The sequence below is a fragment of the Vombatus ursinus genome, unplaced genomic scaffold (genome assembly GCF_900497805.2).
Source record: "Vombatus ursinus unplaced genomic scaffold, bare-nosed wombat genome assembly UNPS02000749.1, whole genome shotgun sequence".
Taxonomy (NCBI): domain Eukaryota; kingdom Metazoa; phylum Chordata; class Mammalia; order Diprotodontia; family Vombatidae; genus Vombatus; species Vombatus ursinus.
Window position 1 is genome coordinate 21,337,060 of NW_020940527.1, and position 22,399 is coordinate 21,359,458.

The 22,399-nt window shown below is 36.6% G+C and overlaps 1 protein-coding gene across 3 annotated transcripts in view; it reads left to right on the forward strand.

The window, feature by feature from the left end:
* WDFY4 (WDFY family member 4) overlaps nucleotides 1-22,399 on the forward strand; it is a 365,261-nt gene that overhangs the window by 130,191 nt on the left and 212,671 nt on the right. For all 3 annotated transcript variants that reach the window (XM_027859244.1, XM_027859252.1, XM_027859263.1), the window contains exons 32-36: nucleotides 2,986-3,186; nucleotides 5,375-5,492; nucleotides 8,865-9,016; nucleotides 9,994-10,232; nucleotides 13,432-13,553. In XM_027859244.1, the coding sequence (XP_027715045.1) occupies nucleotides 2,986-3,186; nucleotides 5,375-5,492; nucleotides 8,865-9,016; nucleotides 9,994-10,232; nucleotides 13,432-13,553 (832 nt within the window). The remainder of the gene's footprint in view (nucleotides 1-2,985; nucleotides 3,187-5,374; nucleotides 5,493-8,864; nucleotides 9,017-9,993; nucleotides 10,233-13,431; nucleotides 13,554-22,399) is intronic.

The following is a 22,399-nucleotide window of genomic DNA, read 5'->3' on the forward strand; positions in this document are numbered from 1 at the left end:
TGTCCAATTCTCTATTTAAGTTTTTTTCTTAAATAAACTATTAGCATTGGCCAAAGGATGGCTCGACAGCAGTTCATGTAAAAAAAAAAAAAGACAGATTTTAATTGATGAGGTCAGTATAAGCCAGTCAAGAATGTAACATGGTTGCTTAGAGGCTAATTGTTGATTATTAGTCTTGAATATTAGTCCTAGTGTGAATTAATCATACAGAATCTAGAACAAAGGAAGTCATAGTGCTGGTATTGTTGTATTCTACCTTGGGCAAATCATATCTGGGGTACTGTGTTCAGTCCTTGGAGTCAGACTTTGATAAATTGGAATATAACCAAGAGTATGAGGGACCAGGAATCCATATCTTATGAGAAAAAAATTAGAGAAGCTGGGTATGTTTAACTCAAAGAAGGAAAGATTGGTGTGATAGAGGAGAAGATTGTTTGCAAATATATTATAGGCTGACATGTAGAAGAGGGATTAGGGTTAAGTTGTGTAGCTCTATAGCTAAGACCAATGGATAGAACTTATAAAAAGACAATTTTCTGTATACCACAAGGGGAAATTATAAATCTATATATACATATTATATATATAAAATATATGCACACATACATGTTTCACATAAAATGTGTAATAAAATATATCCATACATGACATGTAACATGTATGTATGCACATGGATATATATGTATATAATTACAAGTCTCCAAAAAGTCTCCAAAAAGTTAATAGGAATAGTCTGATTAAAGTTATAAGTTCCCCTATTACTATAAGCATTCCAGGAGAGGTTGGATGGTTATTTGACATGGATATTGTAGAGGAGATTACTGTTTGAGCTAAAAGGTTGAATTAGTCAACCATGTTTGGGTTTTTTCTTAACTCTAAGCTTCCCTGTGATTCCTCAAGGGCAAAAAATAAAATGACAAATAAATTTATTTTTTTCTTTTGAGGGAAGGAATCATAGACAATAAGCAAATTACTTCCAAACTTTGGGATTATGCTTTTCTTGGTAAGGATGGAACCTTATCTTTGAGAAGCTTGGGGTAGTTCCATAATTGGGTCAACTTCCAGAATGGTAGAAATGAGACATATGATGATAGATCAAGTCTTAAAGAACTTCTAGGTCTTAGAAGAAGAATGCAATAATTACAGGAAATAAAAACTTATTCCCGGGAGTATGTAGTCTTTCTATTCTAACAAAAGCATGGTGCAAAAATTTTCCATATGCATTTCTCCCTCTTTTTTTTTCTGATTTGATTGTGTTAAGGGTAATGATGGAGGCATAGTTGTAGAGAGAGAAGACTTAGCTTGGGAAGAGAAATGGAGTCAGAAACAGGTATATTTGTGATCAAGATAAGTTCTTCTAGGCCCAGGATCTGAATTCCAAGGAGTGTTAGGGATGGACTTGGAGGTCAGCAGGAAAAAATTGATAATAGTAGCAGAGAAAAGAAAAAGGATCATATTGTGGCTTAAATCATTCCGAAAATGTGGCTTTAACCTAGGCTGAGGTGTGGCAGAATTCAAGATAAGAATCAAAGAATGAACAAAGACTAGGGGCTGAGAATTTACCATTTTCCCTTCTTTTGTTTCACATGGGCTTCTATTCATAGAATGTGGGACAGACACCATTGTGCACAATCTCAGCAAAGCATTTTTGATACTTAACCAAATGAATCTAATTATTTGCTTTGAAATTATATAGTGAGCTTTTCAATCAGGCTCTGGAACAGTAATTAATCCAATCACCACCTCCCTGGTGCCATCAAATTAATTTTATGAATTAAGAAAAATTAATTAATTTTATGAATGGGCAAAGTGAGACATTGAGGGCTGATCTCATTGGCAGGAGGTTTCAGTACAGTGGTGGAAGAGGGAGCTGAGAGTGAGGAAATGACCCTCTAATTGACTAATAGCACTAATTCTGCTTGTGAATTGGCTATTCTTAGCACTTTAGGGCACTGTAAAGTTGAGGTAAAGGTGCCTTCCACATTTATCTCTCACTAATGTTTGAGGACCACCGAGGTGTTATGAAAATGTCTTGTAAACCTTTTAATGCCAGGCTGACGTCATGTCAGCTAATAGTGCTGAGTCTCTGTACTCTAGTACACTAGAATGCTAATGGTAGATAGACACTAGAACCTCTCATGGTAGAGCCCAGGAAATCCAGTTTCTAGTTCTTCTTCCTATCCATATGACTGTACCTTTGTTGTAGCATGAAATGAGATGGAAAACAAATGCCCTGCCACTAAAAAGCTCTTAACTTAATTCAACTGCCAGTTTGATATTTCTAACCCCCAACTCTGATCATGTAGCTCCCTTGCTCCCCTTTTTTCTAGGATAAAAGATAAAATTTACATCCTAGCATTTAAATCCTTCTACAACAGGACCTGGGTTTGAATCTTAGCTCTGCCACCTACTATTTGTGAGATTCAGGGCTGGTCTCATCATTTGGGGGCCTTAGTTTCTTCATCTATAAAATGAGAAGTTTAACTCAATGGCCTCTAAAGTTTCTTTCAGCTCTAAATATATGGTCCTATGATATGTAGTCTGGCTCCCACTTACCTTCTCAGGTTTATTTCATATAACTCCTCTTCCATTCATTCTCCATTCTAGTCAAACTATCCTGAAGGTTATTCCTCATACATGACACTGAATCTGCCACCTGAATTTGCATAGGTGGCCTTGTCATGGCTGGAATGTGCCTTTGTTGCGTATCTTCGGTCTGTAGAAACTCTACTTTGCTTCAAAGCAAAGTTCAGGTGTCCTCTCCTACCTGAGAACTTTCCTGATTTCCCCAGTTGTTAATTCTTTTTTTTTTGTTGTTGTAATAACTTGCCATAACTTTGTATGTACTTTGCACATTTATCCTTGTACGTGTTCCCTAACAGAACATGCATTCCTTGAAGTGGGACCCTTCTGTTTATGTATTTATGTCCCAAGTAACTAGAACATTTAATAAATGTTGTCAAATTGATTTTTTTTCCTGAGTAGAGAATGAGCAACTACTCATGGAATGACAATGTCCTTTTGACTGCTGCTGAGGAACAAAAAAGTGTGGAGTCCACCACAAGTCTTTCTACAGCTCACCCTGCCAGAAAACAAGTCTCTGATTTCCTGAAGCTCCTTCTCATGGAGATCTTGCTCTGTACTCCAACACAAAAACAATCACATCCTTTGGACTTCCTTCTTGAGGTTGGTTCTGATAAAGTGGGAGTGGGCTTGAATATTCAGTCATCCAAAGGACTGAGACAAAAGCTGGAGTCTAGTGGGTGGGGTCGTAGGGGAGAGAATTTAGAGAAAGATGAGGTTTCTAGAGAAGTAAAGAGCCTTTGTCCTTCAGCAAGGATGTGAAAGATCTTTGATATTCAGGATATCGGGGCTATGGTTTTAATGTGAAATGAACTTGGAATGATCAATTGATCAGTATAGCTGGGGTGAACTTCTATTCTCCTGCTTTATCACATGTATCAAGAAGCTCTCAAGTCCCCCCTAAAGAGTCACATGAGTAAACAATTTGCTGATGAGAGGGCCCTAAATAATTTACCCTTTGGGCTAAAAGTAATGGCCACATAAATCTGAACAGGAATGTATAGGAGTTGAACAGAGAATGAATTAGGAGAGAATAAATTCATTTCTTAGCGTGGTCCCAAATGATGGCCAGCTAGAATTCTGACCTTAAAACACACCAAAATTCCAATGACTCTTAGTGAAAGCTCTGCTTGTTGTTGAGAAAAGACTTTGTTAGTGTAATAGAAAGTGTATTTAGTGCCAGAAGATCTGGGTTCTGGACTCAGCTGTGCATCTCCCTCATCCCCTGTATTTTGTGACCTTAGGTGAGTCATCCAACTTTTCTATGCTTTATTTTCCTCATCTGTAAAAACAATAATAATACCCAACATTTATATAGCACCAACTGTGTGCCAGGTACTGTGCTAAACACTTTACAAATATTATCTCATTTGATCCTCATAACAACCCTGGGAGGTAGGGGTTATTATTATCCCCATTTTACAGAAGAGAAAACTGAGGCAAACCAAGGCTACATGAGTTGTCAAGATTTCATACCTACTATGTGTCTGAGGCTGGATTTGAGCTCAGGTCTTCCCAACTTCAAGTCTAGCACTCTACCCACTACACCACCTGGCTGCTTGAACCGAAGAGCTGTTTTACTCAAATCCCTTGCAGCTCTGTAAATCTCTGAGTAAACAGTTCACTTTTTTTGAGTACAATAACCCTGTTAGGATAGAGTAGGTTGTAAGGGCGGATATATTTCTTTCTTGTGGGGCTTAAATGAGTTATTATGTATAAAAGTGCTATATAGAGTATAAAGTGGCATAATGGATTAGTATTAATTATAAAAGCTTTGTTCTTATCACTTTTGTTGACAAGCTTTAGTGATACTGGTGTCAGAATTGAGAGGATGGTGTAGAGTAGGCAGAAGTTATTAATACCTGTACTGTGCAAACAGTGAATTTTCACCAAATAGTGGCAATGATATTTTATTTACATTATTAAGACTCAGCCCTGTGAGATATACATACATATACATATATATACATATATATAAACATATATACACACATGCACACACATATACATATACATATACACAGACATAATATATGTGTGTAGATAGATAGATAGACAGACGGACAGACAGACAGACAAATAGATAAAGATGTAGATTTCCATTCCGATAAAGAGGACTAGTTCCTGGAACTTCAGATGGAACTGCTCAAACAAAATAAGTACCCCAAACAGGAAATCTATTAAATCTCTTTTGGGCCACAGACTAGGATACCTGTCCTAGGATACAAGGGTTTAGACTGAAGTTGTTATTGACTTTGGAAGACAATGGTACTTGTATTTAAAACACAAGAAGAATGAGCCTTTCTAGGAAATGAAATGAATCTCATTTTTTTTTCAAAAGACCCAATGATTCCACATGATTACCATTCATATATTCATGGAATGTCAGACTCAGAACTAGAATGGACTTAGATGTAACCTACCCCAATCCATACATGAAGCAGGTACCAAACACTTGAAATGTGGTCACTCATTTTCTTATCAAATATTTCCAGAGATGGGCCCTACCTACCCACCGAGGCAGCCCATTCCAGTCTTGTACAGCTTTAATAATTAGGAAGCATTTCCTTGCATTCTACAAAAATCTACTTTTTTTTTTTATACATTCCACCCATTATTTCTAGTTGAACCAAGTAGGGCCAAGCAGAAAAATATAGCCCTTCTTCCACATGATCCCGCTTCAGATATTTGAAGACATTCCCTCTAAACCAGGTCTGCTTCAAACTATGCATATTTTCAGTAAGTAGGGGATTGTTTTCCTGTTGTTCCAGTAACCATGTCATGGTTTCAGGCTTCTCCAGAGAACACAACAAACCAACAGAAGCGATGCTTCCAGTCTGGGATCCTGCTTTCTGCTATGGGTGTATTTCACATTATAAGTGAAGGCTGCAGCACTATAAGTTCCAATGGTGAGTGGTGGGAAAATGAATGCTGACCTCTACTCACTGCATTTATTTGTCATTATGGATAATTTCATGCTGTGGAAGAGACATTGAATTATGCCATGTCAGTGACACTAGAGCGAGGGAGAAAAAAACACCCCATTTCACAAAAACATAGACATGTAGCAGATCACTGCCCACTGCAGAAGTCTTGTCCATTTGAAATGCAAATGTACTGGTGGTGGTTAAGGCAACAGGGGGCAACAGGACTGCAGGCTTCCAAGGGAGGCCAAGTCTACCCAATGTGTATGTAGGGACATAGTGCATAGAATGTTGACCTATTTTGGAAGACTTAGGTTTGAAACTTTTTGTAGACACTTATTACCTGTGTTAGCTCTGAATCTCAGTTTCCTCATAAGGAAAATAAAGATAATGATAGCAACTATATCACAGGGTTGCTATGAGGATCAAATGAGAAAATCTATGCCAAGCTCATTGCAAACCTTGAAGTGCTTATGTAAATAGGAGATATCCACCTCCTCCTCTTCTTCCATCATCATCATCATCATCATCATCATCATCATCATCATCATTGCTATTCAAGAAAAAGGAATCATGAATATAGAGCCATACAATAGGAAGGATCCATTCTTGAATCTCAGGACTTATTGAACCACAGTCAGATTTCCAGCATACCAGCTCCCTATCTTAGGATCAGTTCAGGGGTTTTTGCCCCCAGGGCTCCAATTTTTGTCTTTAGCTACTTTATAAATGTCTTTGATCATGAAACCCCACTTCAAGGAACTTATCAAATCTTGTGGAATCTCTCTGCTCCAACTTGGTTCCTTGATTTCATGGATGTGTCACACATGAACCCTAATTACTTATCTTCCTTTCTCTTGGCTCTGACATTCAGCCTTTCAGACTAGACAGACCTTCCCTCTTTCCTCTCTACCACATATCTTCACACTCCAAATGACAAGAGTGAGTTTTCTGGCATTTTTAACAAGGAAAAAGGAGAATATACAAATTTAGAAATAATGCAAGAGTATGAAGTGTTTGAAAGTACTTTATCTCTCAAGCCTAAGAGGCACCTAAGGTTTCTAACATAAGGTTTAAAATTCACCAGACTTAGGGTTAACCATGAGCCCCTCAGTAAAGTTTTACATTTTAATTGACTTTGCATGTTCTGGCGATACCTGTCAGAATACACATGACTGAGCTTGGGGACAGTTTTTCTGAACTCATTATTGTTGATTTGGGCAGCATTGACAAACTCAAATAGAAACAGATCTCTGTAAGCCACATATTGATAGAAAACTACAAATTTACTTGATGTTTTATTGTGTTTTTATTTGCTTTATTAACCATTTCCCAATTACATTTAATCTAGTTCTTATGGCACTGGTGAAGGGAGAATGTGGCCTGCCTACCTCAAGTTGACACCTCTAGCTTTGGGCAATTCAGCTTTGGCATGCATTCGACACTCAAACTGATTTTAGGCACAGAAAGATATAGTTTGTATTGAAGGCCTATACTGACCCTTTACTTCCTGAATCTCATCAAATGTACCAATTGGTCTGGATTATCTTCCAGCACATGTAACAACACCAGTTGTTTTCCAATTGGAATAAGACAGATTTTACCATTACCTGTGCTTCACTCAGAGCAATGGTTGAGCTCTGTGGTCTCCACTCTCTTAATCTCTTACAAGTACACTCAATGTGTTTTGGAACTGCTGTATTCATAACTCTTTGGGTAAAAATGAACTCCTTCACTGCATGCCACACTCAAGATGATGAATGGAAAGAGCACACTAGCCAGCACACACATGCCCCATGATGTTATTCCTCATGTGATAGCAACTTCACTAAGATAATTGGTTCAATGGCTGTCAATCATTGAATTCTCTTGTGATAATTGAGTTTACTCTTCCATCTAAAACATCTCCTTTTACAGACACTATGATTTCTATTCTCTTAAAAACAATTCTCTTTTACATTGATTCCAGGAGTCTTTGATGGCCTGGGCAAAGTAGAGGCTGTCCAGGCCAACCAGTCATATATATTGCAAGCAGCCAAAGCTTTATACAAATGGATAGCTAATAGGTGGCTGGGTCCTCTGAGTGTCTATGAGTTGGAGATCACGTCTCATGGACTTCCCCAAATGTTTCCATCAGTTCTCCAGGAAACTGATCAAATAGGACATAGGTCTCTTTTTAGCCATACATATAGGGAATCCTATGGCCTTTTGGATAGGATTGTCTTCCTTGTTCTATACATATCCAGTTTTCTATTGGTTCTTGTTACAACCCACCCACCGTGAACCTGAGTTTGATCCAACATCACTGAACATAGATGAATAAATGGAATTTTTAACTTGGGTAACCTTGAACTTCCAGATACCCCTGACACCTATAAATTGAAAGGGTTATGGACCTGGGTTATGGGGACTCAAGCACAAACTATATGACTCAGAGGGTATAGAAATCTGTCAGTGATATGACTTCAGGATCTTCAGACATATACCAACTTATGTAGACCTTGCAAGTGGTAGAGGAATTTCATAATCCAGTGACCCTGAAGATGTAGCTAGATGATAGTTTTAGAATTATAAGGGAACCATAAGGTCATTTGGTCCAACACCATCATTTTACAGGCAAGGAACCAGGACCAACATAAATTAAATTTCTCGTCTGAATTCACACAACTAGTAAATGACTGAGCCAGGATTCAAACCCAGTTCTTTTAACTCCAAATCTAGCACTCTTTCCTGTTGTGGATCAACAGACCCTATGTAGTCACAAGCAGAAAGATCTCTATTGTCTATAGCTCAGTCTGAAAAAAATCTCTCCACTCGACTTTATACCAATAAGTGAGTAAATTAGATTAGACAAGCTCTAATTATTGTACTTGGTGTAAATGAAACACTTTTTTTGGCTTCTTATAGTCTGAAACTCCACACACCTTAATACAAGATGGAGGAAGCATAGCTGGACAAAAGTTTTTTTTTTTTTTTTTTTTTTTTTTTTTCTTGGAAATGGCTGAGAGTTTTAGTGGAGTACCACTTGATCATCAGTTAAGAGTGGGATGTTAGTTCACTCCTGGGCCGTTTTAAGAGAGTTAAAGTATCCAGAGATATCCTGGTCTCTTCTGTTGCTAGTGTAGCTCTGCTCCATCCTCACCCCTCCAAAATCACTTTATATATCTTTTTGCTTAGTTATGTGCTTTTATTTCCCCCCACACCCCATTCTCATCTCTCTTGCCAGTAGAATGTCAGGTCCTTGAGGACAGAGGAAACTTCGTTTTTTTGTCCTCAGTGCCTGACAGATAGTAGATACTTAATAAATGTTTGTTAAATGAATGCTTCCTATATTAAAATACATATTGGTCCCCACAGGCACTAAAGAGTCACAACAGAGTTCAGAATCTTCTCCTTCATTAGCAAACATTTCCTACTTGACACAGAAACTGGTTGAGAAACTCTACAGTGGAATGTTTACTGCAGACCCCAAAGAGATCCTTCTATTTATTACAGAGCAGATCATAGTGGTATGTACCCTAAAGATATTTATTTCTCTGTCTGTTAAAATAATGTTACTATTTTGGAAAGTAGCTGCTAGTTACTTAGATGGGATAATCAAGTTGTTGTATTATCATTCATTTGGCCAGACTTGACTTTCACTCCCTGAAATGGAGTTGCCAAACATATGATGACTTGTATATATCTACTTTAAAAGGAGAATCCCTCAAACATTTTTGTGATGGGGCATTAAAGCTAAATATTTGAACAGAACTGTTCATTAAGAATACAACCTTATCACCTCTTATCTCCACATGAGATCAGAGCTATTTTTAATGAATTCATTAAATTCATCAAATTCATTCGTAAATGAAATTCACAATCAGATAATCTGAAGGTTGGAGGGGTCCTCAAGGATCAAAATGAATCCACCCAAAAAAATCCATTCTACAGCACCAATTCAAGTTAACAAAAATGCATTAAGTTATGGAAATAGGTTTTACATAACTTTATGTGTATATTGCTTGGTTTCTCAGGGTGTGGAGGGCATGGAGGCAGGGACAGAATTTGGGGGAAGGGAAGAAAAAAAGAAAAAAATTCCATGATAACTTTATGATACATTTAAAAGAAATAGCAAGTTGTACATAATAAATTTGCAGTTTCATGTACAATCATCTTTTTTCTATTCTATTATGTTATGGAAATGCTTGTTTTATTTCTTAAGTTCAGAATAAAATAAATAAAAATTTTAGGAAAAAATGTTTAAAAAATTTTACATATAATTGAGAAAAATAAAATAAAACAATATTAAGTACCTAATATTTCCAAGGTATTGTGCTTGTGCTAGGCACTAAGACTCTATTAAAAAAGAACTCTAGCCATCAAGTTGCTCTACCAGATGTTGGGGTTCAGGGATGGGATAAACACATACACAAATAAGCAAATGCAAGAGATTTTGAGGAAGGAAAGAATGCTAATGGGGATTATGTTTGCTTTTGATTTACAGGTCATTGAGAATGCTTTCTCTCAGAAGGAAGCTCTTCTTGGTGTCTTATACAGCAGCTTAAATAGAGTCATTCTCTATTGCCTGTCCAAACCCCAGCAGTCACTTTCTGAATGCCTTGGTCTATTAAGTATCTTGAACTTCCTCCAAGAGCAATGGGACATCATCTTTGCAACATACAATTCAAATATGAGCTTCATCATCTGCTTCATGCACTGTCTTTTTCACATTCATGCAAGAAGGTAAAAGTGTAGTGTTTGTAGCCTCATAAAATACGGTCTGTTCAAAGAGAAAGAAGACACAAGTTTGGGGTATAGGATTGTTAGTGAGAGTCATTTTTGATCATGTGTCCATTAAAGTCACATGCAATATATGATTGTGTCATCATGATGTATGTGCTTAGCTTTTGTGTTTTCTAGCATTTAGAATGGTTTCTTCTCTGTAGGGCCCTAAGAATGGAGATGTAGCTGAATGCTTTAATTTCAGTGGATCATAAATATCTAATGATGTATTTCCTTAACCCTATTTAATCATTAGTCACTTTAGTTCTATTATTGACATATGGGTTCTATACATTAATATCACCTGGCATCTAAGACTCAATATTCTTGATAGCATTTCACTTTAGAATTTTTGCCAAAAGATAGTAATTCTCTGTGCTTTATGTTTCATCCAAATGAGTTAATGAAATCCTTCTGTAGTGTTCCAAAACTTGTATTTCCTCCATCTGTCCATTTTGTACATTTCTATGTCTGCCATTAGTCATATGCCAATTCAAATGATAATTTGTACTCCTTACATGAAACATTTTCATCATTTAGAAAAGACTGTTTCAGCCTGTCAGTAAGCATTTATTAAGCAACTACTACGTGCCAGGAATCATGCTAAGCACTGGGGATACAAAGAGACAAAAAAAACCAGTACTTGCCCTCAAGGAGTTCGCAATCTAATGGAAGAGATAACAAGTAAACAAATATATAGGAAAAATAGGGAATAATTTAAAGAGGGAAAGCATTAGAATTAAGAAGGGTTGGGAAAGGCTTCCTGTAGAAGATGGTATTTTTATTGTGACTTTAAGGAAGCCAGAGAAGCAAGGAGGTAGAGATGAAGAAGAAGAACATTCCAGCCATGAGGGAAAGCCAGAGAAAATGCCTGGATCCAAGAATTAGAGTATCTTGTTTGTGGAACAGCAAAAAGACCAATGTCACTAGATCAAAGAATATGTGACAGGGAGTCAAAGTGTAAGAAGACTGGAAAGGTGTTGGGGGAGGGGCATTATAAAGAACTTTTAATGCCAAACAGAGAATTTTGTATTTGATCCTGGAGGTGATAGGGACTTACTGGAGTTTACACAGTCTGAGAATGACATGATTGGACCTGGTTTTTAGGAAAATCACTTTGATAACAGGATGGAGAGTGGATTGAAGTGGGGAGAGATTTGAGGCAGCAGACCCACCAGCAGGCTATTGCAATAGTCTAAGTGTGAGATGATGAGGGCCTGCTCCAAGGTGGCGTCTGTATCACAGAAGACAAAGGGGCATAGTCAAGAGATGTCTCAAAGGTGAAATCAACAAGCCCTGACAGCAGATTGGATGTGAAGGGTGAGAGACAGTGAGGAGTTGAGAATGATGGCTTTGAGCCTAGAGGACTGGAAAAATGGTGGTGCCCTTGATAGTATGTATAGGGAAGTTTGGAAGTTTTTTGGAAGTCTGGAGATGTAGTCGAATGCTTTCATTTCAGTGGATCATAAATATCTAATGATGTCTTTCTGAGATCTATTTAATCTTTAGCCCCTTTAGTTCTATTATTGACATATGGGTTCTACACATTAATCTCATCTGGCATCTAAGATTCAGTATTCTTGATAGCATTTCACTTTAGAAGTTTTGGCAAAACTTTAGGGTTTAGGAGTTTAGAGTTTAGGGGAAAAGATAATGAATTCCATTTGAACATGTCAGGTTTAAAATGTCTACTGGATATCCAGTCTGGGATGTCCAAAAGGCAGTTGGAAATGAAAAATTTGTGGTCAGCAACAAGTTTATGGCAGGATAGGTAGATCATCATAGGTAATTAAATCCATGGGAGCTGATGAGATGAGAAGTGAAGTAATACAGAGGGAGAAGAGAAGAGGACCCAGGACAGAGCCCTAGCACAAAACATACACATATTTTTCTATGAGTTTTTTTTTTGCACTAAAATTTCATTGAAATGAAATCCACTAGGTTGTAAACTCTTAAAGTGGCTCACACAATTTAGTGTCTTCTATGTCTTTTGGCCGCTTTTCAACATTATAATGGGAGATGAAAGTAAGGTGGGACCTTTGGGGAATTGCCTTAGGTGAAAAATTTAGAGTGATGCTGGTAATATTTGAAGATGTGATTCCCACCCTCTTGTTCCTTCTAAAAACACCCAATAGGAATGGGGAATCTTATTCTGGGCCTAATTTCCTCCCCTGGCAGCCAAACCCATGGTAGCTTTTTAGTAATGGCACTGAAATATTCCATTGTCTTGCAGGGTATGGGATGGGCTTCTTTCCATAACAGCTGATTGCCCCAAGCACAAAATTACTAGTAATGTCTCTGCCTACAGTGTTTAGTACAGTGTCTTCCACATAATGGGTGCTTTGTAAATTCTTACTGGGTAAATTAATGAAATCATTCTCACTGTATGAATTTAATTTGGGAAAAATTTTTAACTGTGGGTTTGGCTTGTGGATTTGTTTTTAAACCTAAGGTATCTTAAGGATCTGGACTGGCCTATAGTTTAGCTTGTGTCCTTGAAGTTTGCATGGTTCTGTCATTTGCCCCTGATACACACTTCCCTAGCTCTCTGTGCTTAGCAAAATGGCCTTCCAAGACATATTTCTTCCTTTTAAAAACAATCATGAAGGATTTCCTCGGGTGCTGGTGTGTTTTTCCTTATTATTATCATTATTGTTATAGTTATTATTATTGTTGCTGTTGTTTTAATACTAAGACTTGAAAGGACCTAATTAGAGTTGGGGGGAAAACAAAAAGTATTTTTTCAATCCTTCAAAAGGCATTCTTTTTGCTTTATGTTGTCTTTTAAAAAATTCATTGTGCTAAGGAGCTTAGAAACTTCCACTAGCAATGTAGATCCATAACTTTTGTGAAACTTTGAATCTAAGAACATTGCCTGGAGGGCTGAAAGGTTAAGACTCCCCAGGGCCATACAGCTAGTATATAGAAGAGATGGGCCTTGCACCTAGGTTTTCCCACCTCAGAAGTCAACTCTTTAATCACTGCAAGATTCTGTCTCTCAGAGTCATTCTCATTATTTAATTTAAATGGACTAACTTTTCCAACTTAAGGTTTTGGGGATTTTCTAGAAGTGTATAGGTATTAATGGCTGGGGAGGTATAACAACAAAAATACAGCAAAGAAACTGAGCTCTGCCTGGGTCATCTGTTGTTGGCTCCAGTTATCCAGAGGGATTTGGATTAGAACCCAAACCTAGAGTGAACCCTTATCACCAAGTCTTCCTTTCTCCGCATGAAGACATGAGAGAACCAGGAGAGGAAGGTCTTCCAAGTTTGAGTGATGGTAATGTATCTTATTTGTTATTTCCTTTGGTGGTAGTGAGAAGGGGAGGGGGAGGAAGGCAGAGCTGAGTGACGTGACTTGTGATGACTCTTACAGAAAACTCATCTTTCCCTGGAATAAAAGATCAAAGACTGTTGAGAAATGTTTAAAGAACAGGTCATGAGTACCCATGGACAAACATGGATTAGCTCTAAGAGACAAGTAGACTAAGTATGTCTGGTACACAATGAAAAGTGAATAAATGATCTTACTTCCTGGAAACCTTTGCCATGACACAGTTTAATAGAATTTGTTGAGAGACATGTTTGACTTAGACTACCAATGGTTTAATTTCTTTAGTATATTAAAAGAATATCACTGCAAAAGGATCTCTCATAATGTTGCCCCATGTTATGGTCCCTAAGTACATATATTGAAGTGCCAATGTAGTTTAAACATGGGATCAGAATAGAACAAGTGACCTAAACCATAATAAATACACTCACACACTAGCTTGAAGTAGCCACTTAATCATTTTTTAATTTCAAACTTAAATACAAAATGAGAAAAGAAAAAAAAAACATTGTCATGTGCACAACAGACCATAGGAGAGGATTTAATATAAAATAATAAATTTCCATTTCAAGAAAACTTGTATAATAAATACTACATATTGCTTTCAAAGCAGCCCAGCTTTTCTTTGCTTCCTCGTTGGTTTTCTGTGTTCTCTGCTATGCACTTTTTACTTTATTTTTCCCCCTCTGTCTCTCCCCCACCCTAAAGAAGGCTACAATTAAGTGTGGATATCTATATCTATATGTGTATATGTAGATATAGAAACAAATAGATATCTATAAACATACACATATATACACCTACATACATACATACATCTATAAACCAATACATATATACACTCATACACATAAATGTAAGAACATACTATGCTTATTTCTACCTGTCATGTTTCTCTGAGAATGGATTACATCTTCTTTCATAGGTCCAAGTCTTTCTATATGTTTTCTAAATCAATCAGCTCATTTCCTACACTACAGCAGTATTCCTACCTAATCCCATGCTATCTGAGAGATTGTCTATGAAAGTTTTTTTTCCCTTAATTTTCTGCATTCCTTCTATTCTTGGCTACATATATTTTATTTATACAAGAAAATTTTAATATAAAATAATTGAAATTATCCTTTTTATACTTCAACAATGCTCTCTTTTATAATATAGCTTAAGGTCTGATACTGCTGAATCTACTTCCTTTACATCTTTTTCTCTGGTTTCTTTGAAGTTGCTGAACTTTTGCTCTTCCAAATGAACTTTGTTCCTATTTTTTTCTAACTCAGTAAAATAATTTTCAGTAATTTAATTAGGATGACATGAATAAATAGATTAGTTAGGTAAAACTCATTTTAAAAATTATACTGGCTTTCCCTACCCATGAACAATAAATATTACTTCAATTATTTATATCTGAGTTTATTTATATAAGAAGTGTTTTACGTTTATGTTCTATATCTGTTTTAGCAGGTGTACACTCAGATATTTTATAATGTCTAGATATTTTAAATGGTCTAAAGCTATATTGAATAATATTGCTGATGCATAGTGCAGTTTCTCTATTTTTCTCTTTGGAATAAATCTATTTTAACTTTAACTTTGTCTGAGATCATGATTACTATCCCTGCCTTTTATCTTACATAATAAATTCTACTCCTGCTCTTTATTTTATCTTTGTGTATACATCTCATTTTTATAATGTTTCCTGAAAGCAACATATTATTGAATTAAACTTTTTAATCTGCTATACATTTCCATTTTATTGGTAAATTCATCCCATTCACATTCTAAGCTAAAATTACTTGTGTATTTTCCTTCTTCCTATTTTTGCTCACTGTCCTTCTCACCCTATTTGCCCTATCTATCCTCACTCCTCTGCTTTGCTTGTACTCACTACCTTGCCCTCCTAAACCTAACCACCCCTCTAAAAGTCCCTCCTTTATCTTCTCCCCCAACCCTATCCCACTGCCCTCTTATTTATTTCTGAATTTAGAAGACTTTTATACCCTTCTAGATATAGATGTTGGTCCCTCTTTAACCATTCCTGATGAAAGTAAAATTCAGCACTACCTGCCCTCCTCCCTCCTAGCTTCTTCTATTTCAATTTTTCCTTTTATGCCTCATTTGTATGAGATAATTACTCCTTTTTAATCTCTCCTTACTCAGTTTTGTTTTTTTTTAGAATCACCCCATCATACTCAGCTCAGCCCAAGCCTTTCTTTCAAACTATCCAAATACAAATGACATTCATTAAAAAAGAAACTGATAATATTTTAACATATAAGAAGTAAACAATTTGGCCTTATCGAGTCCCTTATATTTTGTCTTTAATGTTTACCTTATATTTCTTCTGGATGGTACATTCAAATTTTCCCTTAACTTCTGGGGGTTTTATGACAAAAACCTGAAAGTCTTTCTGTTCGTTAATGTCTTTTTTTTTTCCATAAGGATTATACTTAATTGTGCTGGGTAAATTCCCCTTGTTCATAATCCCAGATCTTTTTCTCTATGGAATACAGTATTCCAAGAGCGATGGTCTTTCAGCATAGTAGCTGCTAGATCTTCTGTAGTCCTTATTGTAGTTCTGTGATATTTAAATTGTTTTTTTTCTTGTTGCTTCCAGTGTTTTCTCCTTAATTTGGGCACTTTGAAACTTGGCCATGATATTTCTGTAAGTTTTCCTCCTGGGATCACTTTCAGGTGGTGATCAGTGGATATTTTCTATTTATGATTTGCCTTCTTATTCTAGAACTTCAAGGTAATTTTCCTTGATAATTCTTTGTAATAGTGTATCAAGATTTTTCTTTATCATATTTTTCAGGTAGTACAACTAGTCTTATATTATTTCTCCTCAATCTGTTCTCCAGATCAGTTGTTTTTTTGATGAGATATTTCTCTTCTATTGTTTCATTCTTTTGATTTTGTTTTATGACTTCTTGGTGTCTTAGAAAGTCATTAACTTCCCCTTGCCCAGTTCTAGTTTTCAAGAAATTATTGTTTTCCTTAAGTTTTTGATTCTCTATTTCAAGTTGGTTGACTTTCTTTTCATAATTTTCTTGATTTTCTTGGATTGCTCTTATTTTTTTCTAAATTTTCCTCAATGTTTCTTATTGATTTTTGAAGTCCTTTTTGAGTTCTTCCAAAAATTCATTTTGTGCTGGGGACTATTTGACATTTCTCATTGAAAAAAGAGTGGCTTTTTTTTTTTTAGTACCATTATTTTCCCTTGAATATGAACCCAGATCTTCTCTATCCCCATAGTAACTATCTATGGTTGGGTTCTTTCTCCTTTGCTTACTCATTTTTTTTGTTTTATTTTGTTTTTAGCAGCTGTTAGTGTAACCAAGTTGTAGTCCTGAAGTATGGGAAATGATGTCCCAAGTCTCAGGTCCTTACTGTTATTTTCTGAGGTCTGTCTCAGGGCCCAAACTTGGGTTCTCCTATCTACTCCTAAGCCATGGCTAGGGCCCCCAGACACACTGTCCCATAAATGATCTTCCTTCTTGTGGTCTAGCATATCCAATTTTTCTGAGATTCTATTTATCTCCTTCAATTCTTTCTTATTTACTTTATGGTTAGATTTATCTAGCTCTGAGAAAGAAAAGTAGAAGTCTCCCACTAGTATAGTTTTATTGTGTATTTCCTCCTAAAATTCACGTAATATTTTCTTTAAGAATTTGGATGCTGGGGGGCGGAGCCAAGATGGCAGAAGGAAAGCAGTGACTGTCTTGAGCTCTCCCCCAAAGCCCTCCAAATACCTAAAAAAATGGCTCTAAACAAATTCTAAAGCAGCAGAACCCACGAAAAGACAGAGTTAAACAAATTTACAGCCAAAGACAGCCTGGATGGTTGATCAGAAAGGTATATTGCGCCGGGCAGGGAGAGGAGTGCAGTGCAGTGTGGGCGCTCAGGCTGCAGCAACCCTGGAGCAGGCCTCAGAGGACTGAATCGCGGGCATCTGTGGCAGTTTCCAGACTTCTCAACCCCTGAATTCCAAAGACAACTTAGAAGATCAGTGGGAAATGTCTGTAACTACGGTGAGAGAGGAGCTAGGTCCCAGCTGCAAGTCTCGAGCACGGCCTGGGATCGTGGCTTTTTCCTGAGCTTCTGGCCCACAGACTGAGGGGGAATTGAGTTGCTGATCAGAGGGGGATTGCAAGGATCTCTTTGCCAGAACTGAGGCAGGAATCTCTTGTTTTACCAGTGCTTGGATCTGGGTCACAGTTCTGAGGGGTGGTCTTGGGGCGAGGAGGAACGCTGGTGCGGTGAAGCTTGTTGCGGTGGTGGAGAGAAAACACCTCACCCCTTATCATAGCACCTTGGAAGAACTGAAAATTTACAGGTCCCTAGAAGTACCTCTGAAAACAGCTGTACAAACCCCCGAAGCTTGGGACAGTACACTCTTTACATTGGAAGCAGACTTTTACCTTAACAAAAAGTTTAAAACTCAAGTAATAGGCCGGGATCGTGAGCAAGCAGTGCAAAAAGAGTCAGACTATATTATCTTACTTTGGTGACAAAGAAGATCAAAACATACAACCAGAAGAAGACAACAAAGCAAAGCTCCTACATCCAAAGCCTCCAAGAAAAATATGAATCAGTCCCAGGCCTTGGAAGAGCTCAAAAGGGATTTTGAGAAGCAAGTAAGAGAAGTAGAGGAAAAACTGAGAGTGATGCAAGAAAACCATGAAAAACAAGTCAACAGCTTGCTAAAGGAGACCCAAAAAATACTGAAGAAAATAACACCATAAAAATTAGCCTAACCCAAATGGCAAAAGAGATCCAAAAAGCCAATGAGGAGAAGAATGTCTTAAAAAACAAAATTGGCCAAATGGAAAAGGAAGTCCAAAAGCTTACTGAAGAAAATACTTCCTTAAAAATTAGAATAGAGCAATTGGAAGCTAGTGACTTTATGAGAAATCAAGACACTGTAAAACAAATCCAAAAGAATGAAAAATTAGAAAACAATGTGAAATATCTCATTGGAAAAACAACTGACCTGGAAAATAGATCCAGGAGAGAGAATTTAAAAATTATTGGACTCTCTGAAAGCCATGATCAAAAAAAGAGCCTAGACATCATCTTTCAAGAAATGATCAATGAAAACTGTCCTGATATTTTAGAACCAGAGGGCAAAATAGAAATTGAAAGAATCCACTCATCTCCTCCTGGAAGAGATCCCCAAAGGAAAACTCCTAGGAATATTGTAGCCAAATTCCAGAGTTCCCAGGTCAAGGAGAAAATATTACAAGTAGTCAGAAAGAAACAATTCAAGCATTGTGGAAACACAATCAGGATAACACAAGATTTAGCTGCTTCTACATTAAGGGACCGCAGGGCGTGGAATATAATATTGCAGAGAGCAAAGGAGATAGGATTACAACCAAGAATCACCTACCCAGCAAAACTGAGTATACTCCTGCAGGGGAAAAAATGGTCATTCAGTGAAATGGAGGACTTTCAAGATTCTTGATGAAAAGACCAGAGTTGAATAGAAAATTTGATTTTCAAATTCAAGACTCCAGTGGAATATGAAGAGGTAAACAGGAAAGAGAAAATCATAAGAGACTTATTCAGGTTGAATTGTTTACATTCTTGCATGGAAAGTTGATATTTGTAACTCATGAGACCTTTGTCAGTATTAGGGTAGCTGGAGGGGAAAAAATTATATGTATGTATATATAGATATAGATAGATAGATAGAGGGCACAGGGTGAATTGAAAATGAAGGGGTCATATCTAGAGAACAAAATTAAGGTGTGAGAGAGGAATATATTAGGAGAAGGAGAAAGGGAGAGGTAGAATGGGGTAAATCATCCGACAAAAAAATCAGACAACAAAAGGCTCTTACTGTGGAGGGAAAATGGGGGAAGGTGAGAGGGAATGAGTGAATCTTATTCTCACAGGATTTGACTTAAGGAGGGAATAACATACACACTCAATTGGGTGTGGAAATCTGTCTTACCCTATAGGAAAATGGGGGGGGAAAGGGACAAGAGAGTAGGGGAATGATAGAGAGGAGGGAAGATTGGGAAAGGGAGTAATTAGAAGCAAATACTTCTGAGGAGGAACAGGGTCAAGAGAAAGAATAGAATAAATGGGTGGGTGGGATAGGATTAAGGGAAATAGAGTTAGTTTTTCACTGCATGTCTACTATGGGAGTGTTTTGCACAACTGCACATATATAACCTAGATTTAGTTGCTTGCCTTATCAATGAGGGTGGGTGAGGAGAGAGGAAGGGAGAAAATTTGGAACCCAAAGTTTTAAAAACACATGTTTAAAAAAATGCTTTCAGATGCAACTGGGAAATAAGAAATACAGGAAATGGGGTACAGAAATCCATCCTGCCCCACAGGAAAATTGAAGGGGAAGGGAATAAGAGAAGAGGGGGAGAGATAGAAAGGAAGGCAGACTAGGGGAAAAGGTATTTAGAATGCATGCTGTCTTGTGGTTGGGGGAGGGGCAAGATGGGGTGAAAATTTGGAACTCAAAATCTTGTGAAAGTAAATGTTGAAAACAAAAAAAATAAATAAAAATTACCATTAAAAAAAAGAATTTGGATGCTATGCCATTTGATGTGTATATGTTTAGCACTGATATTACTTCATTGTTTATAGTTCCTTTTAGCAAAATGTAGTTTCCCTGCTCATCCCTTTTAATTAGGTATATTTTTACTTTGTCTGAGATCATGATTGCTACGCTTGCCTTTTTACTTCAGCTGAACTTAACAGATTCTGCTCCAGTCTCTTATGTTAACTCTGTGTGTATTTCTGTATTTCAAGTATGTTTCTTCTAAACAATATATTGTTGTAGTCTGATTTCCAATTTATTCTTCTATCTGCTTCCATTTTATGGGTGAGTTCATCCCATTTACATTCACAGTTATGATTACTAACTTTGCTTTTCCCTCTATCCTATTTTCTGTTTTTTTATCCTTCTCTTTTTATTCTGTCCCTCCTCTAAAGTCTGTTTTGATTTTTACCACTGCCTTCTCTTACCTGCCCTTACTTTTATTATTTCTCCCCCTTTCCTTTATCCACTTCCCTCCTACTTTACTATTAGGTAATGCAGATTTCTGTTATCATTTTAGTATATAAGTATATTTTCCATCTTTGAACCAATTCAGATTTGATTGAGGTTCAAGCATTCTCTCTTTCCCCCATACACACCATTTCCCCCTCCATTGTAAAAGGTCTTCTTGTGCAGTTTTAATTGAGATAATTTTACCCATTCTTCATCTCCCTTTTCCCTTCTTCTAGGGCATCCCTCTTTCTAGCCCATTCATTTTTTACATCATCTCAACGTAATTGAATCACTCCTGCACAATCTTTCTATGTAAAATCCTTTTACCTGCACTAATAATAATACAGTTCTTAGAAGTTATATACATACATACATGCATACATACATACATATATGTATGTATGTATGTATGTAATCTTCCCATTTAGAAAACAGTTTAAACTTATTGAGTCCCTTATGATTTTTATTTCATGATTATCTTTTTATGGTCTTCTTGAGTCTTGTATTTGAAAGTCAAATTTTCTATTAAACTCTGGCCTTTTCATCATGAGTTTTTGAAAGTCCTCTATTTCATTAGATATTCATTTTCCCCCTGAAGGATTATACTTAGTTTTTTTTGTGTAAGTTATTCTTGGTTTTAATCCCAGCTCTTTCTCCTTCTGGAATATCATATTCCAAACCCTGTGCTCATTTAATGTGGTAGATGTTAAATCTTGTATAATCCTGAATGTGACTCTGCAGCATTTGAATTGTTTCTTTCTGGCTGCTTACAATATTTTCTCCATGACCTGGAAGCTCTCGAATTTTATTGCAATATTCCTGGGAGTTTTCATTTCAGGATTTCTTTCAGGTGTTGATTGATGGATTCTTTCAGTTTCTACATTACCCTTTGATTCTAGGATATCAGGGCTGGTTGGTTTTTTTTAAATAATTTCTGGAAATATGATGTCTTGGCTCTTTCTTTGATCATGGCTTTCAGGAAGTCCAATAATTTTTAATTATCTCTCCTCAATCTATTTTTAAGTCATTTGTTTTCCTGATGAGATATTTCATATTGTCTTTAATTTTTCCATTCTTTTGACTATTTTATTATTGTTTCTTGATATCTCACAGAGTCATTAGCTTCCACTTGCCCAGTTCTAATTTTTAAGAAATTATTTTCTTCATTGAGCTTTTGTACTTCTTTTTTCCACTTAGCCAATTTTACTTTTTAAGGAATTCTGTTCTTCAGTGAATTTTTTTGCCTCTTTTACCATTAAGCCAAATCTGTCTTTTTTTTTTTTTTTTTAAGTGAGGCAATTGGGGTTAAATCACTTGCCCACAGTCACACAGCTAGGAAGTAGTATATGTCTGAGGCCGGATTTGAACTCAGGTCTTCCTGACTCCAGGGCCACTGCTCTATCCACTGCGCCACCTAGCTGCCCTGGCAAATCTTTTTTTTTAAGGTGTTATTTTCTTTTGTATGTTTTGTGTCTCTTTTACAAAGATGTAGATTGTCTTTTCATAAGTTTCTTCCTTTGCTTTCATTTCTTTCCCTGATTTTTCCTCTACTACTCTTTTCTTTTTTTAATTTTGACACTTAGTTTTTAGTTCTTCCAGGAATTCTTATTGGGCTTATTCAAATTCACATTTTCCTTTGAGGCTTTGCTTGTAGCTGTTTTGACTTCATTATCTTCTTTTGAGTTTGTGTATTGATATTCCCAATCACCATAGCAGGTTTTTATGGTCAGCTTCTTCTTCTTCTTCTTCTTCTTCTTCTTCTTCTTCTTCTTCTTCT